Genomic DNA, 6,251 nt, shown 5'->3' with positions numbered 1-6,251 from the left:
GTCAAGGAGAGCATGGTGGTGGAGGAAGCTAGCATTGCCGGTATGCCGGCGTTGGAGAAGATGATCGGGGCGTGGGTCGCACACGTTGGTCATCACACGTAGACCACTCGCTAGCGCATGAAGGCTGGAAAAATTGGGAAAAAATATCCAAAAATCGAGAAAAATGTGATCTCGAGGTTTGTGTAAAAAGTTTAGGTGTTTACCTTTTCGATTTCTCAATTTTCGCAACGACCAGCCTTGTTTTGCATACAAATGAAGTTTCGGGATAAGTTCTAGAATTTTCTTTTGAAGTTCCTTGAATATTATGAATTGTTGTGGAAAAAATTTAAGAAAATAGTTAAAAAGTATTTATTTAGAATTTTAGAGAGGAAAATGGAAGAAAATAGTGAAAAATGTGAAGAAATTGAAGTATTGATATATTTTGTAAATAAATATGATTTATATGATTGTTGTACTTGAGAATTAGTGATTTGTGCAATTTTTGAGATTTGACGCAAAAAATCGAGGTCGGGCACGCAAATCGAGCGGTGCACATTTTTCAAGGAATTCTGAATTTCATGCTAAAGATGAGTGGTTTTTTTCAAAAAAAACTTATACAAGTTATATTTTGCCTATGTTGAGCATGATAGTCATGAAAGTGGCTAAGTTATGTGTATTTTGTGCACATCTTGTCATATATGTACCTATATTATTGCATCGATGGTTATGATATTTCATATGGCATGATGTGATTGGCATATTGATATTTGTTCATCGGGATAGGATGTCGCCCTAATAGTGTAGTTGTAATTCTCTAAAGGCAGATGATGAAACAACGTTAGGATTATCCTAAAAATAGGTCGGGATTCTGCTTAGGGTTTTGTGTAGGGCTGGTGAGTTAGGGAAGTTACATTAGGCTTATGATTGTTCATATTATTGCATCATGCATTCATGCACCATATTTTTAAACCCTCAGTAGAAGTTTCATCTTCTAATTGGGTTATGCCCCTGAAACATTCAAACATTCCAGTTGAGACTTGCAATTAGGGCAAAAAAGTGGTTGAGATGCAACGACATACGGTAACGTGTCCGATGGACTTGGCAGGACAATTCAAGTATTTGGCTACTTCATGAGGTTTCAGGATATGTTTTTAGTCATATTTAGAAGTTTATATTATACTGATGATTATGTATAATTGTTACGATTTAATGTATTTATGAGGTATCGTTAGATTGTATCTGAGGTGTTTAGTTGTTATCTCTTGATGATAAGTCTCTGTGTATTTAAGTATTTGATGATATGATGGTATAGATTGACATGTTATGAGTAAGTGAATTCAGTTATGTACCATATCAGGTTATGATTTTAGCTTTGCATTTGTAATGATTATCTGTGTAATACCCCATTTTCGTATGAGGTTGTCACGTAATTTCGATGAGTTTAGGACACCGAAAAATTGGTTTGATAACAGTTATACGTACCAAATCAACTGCAGGGAATGTCTCGGAGTGAAATTATCTAAAGAAAATCATACGGCTTTGATGAGCATCCCAAGATATGATTTATAGTGTCGAGAAAAATCGGATCGGAAATAGTTTTCGGTATAGCTAAAATATAGCTTCTAATTAGGCTGTAAAATTGAATCGTCGTAGGAGGCTCCCAAAAAATTAACGGAACCCTATGGGGGTTTCGGTTTTGCGTAATGAGCAACCCTTCAGTGGTTTCAGGGTAAAACGATAGCCAGTAAGGATACTGGGGCAAAAATCGTCATTGTCGAGTAACTTTAAAGTTATTAATTTTGCATTTTCAGTATTGTAATGCAAATTAATTTGAGGATTAAGGGCATTGTTGCAATAAAGAAATTGCTTGAGTGAAATTAAGAAGAAAATTAAGGATTATAGTTTAAATATGTAATTTATTAGTGTAATACATAACTATACACATATATATGCACGTGCGCTTGGCCAGCTTTTGAGAAGCTTTAATGGCTGAGATTTGCTGCAATGGGAGAGATATTGGGAGCATGAATTGAGGAAAAAAATCTCCAAGAGACATGGTGTAGGTAGGACAGGATGATTTAATGGATTAAGCAATTAATTGTAACATGCAAAATATATAAATATATATATACACATTTGTGCGCGTGTGTGCGTGAAAGAGAGCTTCTGTGAAGCCTCATTTTGTTGCAACTTGAATTATTTAAATGATGAAGTGATGGACCATCTGCAAGATTTTCATGGCCGAGCGAGATTTGTGCAAATTGAAAGAGAATGGCAGCGGGATTTAAGGGGATATGGCAGCCAAATTTGAGAGATTTTGTTATTAATGTGATGTATAATATATATATATATATATGTGTGTGTGTGTGTGTGTGTGCGCGCGCGCTCGTTGGAGAGCAAGCATGGCTGCCTATAAATAGGCAGGGGTTGGGCAATGGAGAAGCACCAAGATGAGAGTCGAGAAAGAGAGTTGTGAGAGAGAGGAAGGCCGATCGGCTGCCCCAAAGCAGCAAGCAGCCATGGCCGCAAGTCCGAGTGAGGCAGGGGAAGCTGGTGGAGTGGTTTGCGGCAAGAGGCAGCTTGCTGGTGGCGACGTGAGCGGGTGGCAGCGGTCGTTTAAATGATCGGCGAAGCCAGCAGAGGCTGTAAGGAGGTGGTCGGCGAAGCGAGCAGCTCTCATGGTAGCTCGTAGCAGCAGCAGGCCGCGATGGGGGTTTCGCAGGAGGCTGGGGCGGCGACCGAGGCGATTGGTGGTGGTAGTCGCGATATGCGGCGAGGGCGGCCGCGGCGGGGGATGGGAAGGGCGACGGCAGCGCGGGGGCGCAGGTGCTGGTTGCAGGCACAAGGGGAAGAAGGAAGAGAAGAGAAGAGAAGAAGAAGAAAGAAAGAAGGAAAAGAAAGAAGAAAAAAGAAAAGAAAAGAGAAGAAGCAGAGGAGTTGCAGGTCGCTCGGGAGGAAGAAGAAGGGAAGAAAGAAAAAGAAAAAAAAAAGAAGAAAAGAAAAGAAAGAAAAAGAAGAAAAAATAGGAAAATGATGGGGAAAAATTCTAGAAAATCTTGAAAAATAGGAAATTATGTTTCAATGTTATCCGAAGATTTTTTGTGAGAAAAAACGGCTCGAGCACGCATTCCGAGAATATGACATGCATACTGAGGAAACAGGAGGAGCTAAGTCAAGGTAAGTAAAATTTCCTAGAAAATTTCAGAAATTCTAGAATATTATTTTATGAATTGTCGTAGTGAAATATTTGAGAAAATATTTTTAGAAATATTTAGTTTGGATTTATTGAGGAAAATTAAGACGAAATAGAGAAAAAATGATAAAAAAATGCCAGAAATTATGAAAAAATAGGTGTTAATGTTTATTTAAATAATTATGGTGATTAAGATTCTTTAAGGAATAAGTTAAAGTGACTTGTCAAATTTTGAGGTTGGCACGCAAATGGAGGCGAAGCAAGAGACAAGGCACAGATATCGAGGTAACCCGATAAGCTTGAGAAGGTAAGTGATACTCCACAATTAAAGTTAGTTTTATGGAAAATGCTTGGTTAGTGAGTGGTTTATGTTTCTCGAAAATGTTTTCATCATATTGACATGCCCTGATATGAATCCATCATGTAGACTGCATACATGACATGACTATGAGATGCATAAATATACGTTGATATCATTGATCACTCGCATTTGAGGCCGTAGGGAGTACGAACTGGCACCGTTGCTTTATTAAGGGTGCACCCATACACCTTGGCTTCGAAAGAGGGGGCCACAAAAATAGTAAGTAGCATGAGGGGTGCAGTTGACACCTACGATGAAAGACATTACATTCATACACGAAATATGTTTTCTGTACCCTTACTTAGATGATTCATCATCTAACTTGGGATTTGTCTCTAGAATATTCAAACGTTCCAAGTGGAGATTGTAGCATATACGAAGATAAATAAGGCATGAAATGGCACTTAGCTGAGTACATGAGAAATGAAGTGTATGTAACGTAGCCCCTGTATTTAAGTTCAGCTACTTTAGATCTTGAACGTTTTGAGAAATGTTGAAGATGTAAGAATTTATTTATGATTAATGTTAAGATATCAGGTTTCGATCTTTGCTTCCGCATTTGATGTGTATAGTGATTCTCTTTCAAGATCAATGTATGGAAATTCTGGGACGGATTCGAGGTATGATGTGATTTAGAATTAAGTTTAAAAAGAAAAATTTTATTATCCCGAAATTATCCCAAATTTATAACGTGCCCAAAAAATGGGGCGTTACAACCTGTCTTTAGCTTATCGATTCTTATTCTGAGTATGCTGAGATGGTAGAACGGGATTGTAGGGGAATGATTTTTATCGAGTTTATGAAAAAATTATATATTCTTGAAATTCCTAAGTTATTTAACGCTTATGAAAAATGGGGCATTACATGTAGCCTAGCTGATTTGGTGTCCTAATCTGTCCAATAATAAATACATTAGCAAAATTATGTGGTTTTGCCGTATTGTTTCTACAAAGCATAAGGTAAAATGTTGTTGTTTTACTTTGTGCATTTTCAAAAATAGCATTTTAAAACGCCGTTTAGCCATGTCCTTGTTTTTTTTTTTTTTTTTTATGTTATCTATCCTTAACTCTTACCATATTCATAGTCTTTCTCAGACAAATAATTCTCCCACTTTATCTGAGGACAAGGTTTATTAGGTCCTCATATCCCACTTCCATAATCTTTTAGGCCCTCCCCATTAGATCCCCTGTCTCTTAGAAAGATGTTGCCATGTATGTGAAACATTCTCTTTTGTAGGATTGTTGATTGGATCTTATCAAAAGTGTCTCCTCTAAGAAAGTACGCCTTGCCTTATTCTCCATAAAGAACACTTAGGTTTCAAAATGTACAAGGTAAAACAACATCATTTTGCCTTTTACTTTGCAACAACAACACTGCAAAATGATGTTACTTTTACTAATAGCACGCCACCTCAGTCATCACATTAGTTGGGCCACACGTCAAGATCAATTGAGGATAAATTTGACATCTATATTAAAGCATGATGATTAAATTAAAGTAATTATCAAAACAAAATCAAATTGTAAGGTGAGTATAATTTTAGGATAAACAGACTATTAACCTTTTTCTAATGATAAACTCAATTCATTTTTAAGCTTTTTTTAACAATATTTTTTACTAGACTTTTGACATATATACTTTTTTAAAAGTAAGATTTTGGCATTAATGAATCAAATACCCTAAAACTTCTTTTGGTAAGCCAAGTTTTAAAAATATTCATAAACACAAACTGCACGGTAAGCAAGCATGCCACACAAACAAAGCCTAATAATCACAAGAAAACTAGCCAAAGATCAAGGACTATGAATTTATTATCAAGAAACAGGCAGCAGCAAGTAGCAACCCTTGTCACTTTCAACACCAATTCTATTCCTCCTCCCACATCTCGACCCAATTCTTCTGAGCTTCTTCAAACCCAAGAACAGAGCCCTCCTCCTCCGGATCCCAGCTCGCAGAGAGAGTTCCATAAGCAATCCCCAGAGCCGATGCCCCAAAAGTCACGAAAGTCGTCAAGAACGGCACCCATTTCGGCACCTCCCACAGTCGTTGTTCCTTCACCACGTTAAACACCTGCAACAAAGCTATCCCGGCGGCCATCGGAGCCCCAACGTAGAACAAGATCCTGCCTATCATCCTCTCGAACACCACCTTCGGTATCTTCTCGTCATCTTCTCCGCCATTTCTTCCGGCGGTTTTCCTCGGAGCAGCATCTGCTCTTTTACTGCTCTTTTGGCCTTGGATGTTGGCTGCTGCAGGGGCTCCGCCGAAGCCTTTGGCTTCCGCTTTGGCGACGACCTTCCATGTTTCTCGGCGGAGAGCTGGGTGTGGCTGGATTCTTGTTGGTTTCCATGGAGATAGACTTCTTGGAATGTGGGTCGGCGGATGTCCTGCGCAAATTAGGATTTTCATGGTTTCTAATATGGTCAAAACAAAATGAATCTTTGTTCTTGTTTACTAGCTAGAAATGTTATCTGGATGAACGAACGGGCGGCGCAGCTTTTATGTTCTAGATATTTTCTTAGTCGAAAAATCTTGTAGATATACTAATTAAAAAGTAAAAGTAAAAGTAAAATATACCTAAAAGTAATGCGTAATGCGAGTATCATTTTAATACAATAATTTAATGTCATTCGTTACACCTTAAACCTTGTAAAATACCTAAAGAAAGAAAGGTCCTTCCAAATTAATTTACCCATCTCTGTGTTCACCCCTTTTGTC

General features: G+C 37.9%; 1 protein-coding gene across 1 annotated transcript; it reads right to left on the bottom strand.

Moving 5' to 3' along the window:
* Positions 1-5,276: 5,276 nt before the first annotated feature.
* LOC127811128 (uncharacterized protein PAM68-like) lies at positions 5,277-5,998 on the bottom strand. The gene has a single exon (XM_052350838.1). It carries the CDS (start codon positions 5,940-5,942, stop codon positions 5,400-5,402), a length of 543 nt encoding a protein of 180 aa, XP_052206798.1. The 5' UTR covers positions 5,943-5,998; the 3' UTR covers positions 5,277-5,399.
* Positions 5,999-6,251: the final 253 nt, after the last annotated feature.

The sequence above is a fragment of the Diospyros lotus genome, chromosome 1 (assembly GCF_014633365.1).
Source record: "Diospyros lotus cultivar Yz01 chromosome 1, ASM1463336v1, whole genome shotgun sequence".
Lineage (NCBI taxonomy): Eukaryota > Viridiplantae > Streptophyta > Magnoliopsida > Ericales > Ebenaceae > Diospyros > Diospyros lotus.
This window is presented reverse-complemented; position numbering and strand designations above follow the sequence as displayed.

Excerpts from the sequence above, each read along its gene's own strand:
- LOC127811128 (XM_052350838.1), bottom strand. The coding sequence starts at position 5,942 with ATGAAAATCCTAATTTGCGCAGGACATCCGCCGACCCACATTCCAAGA.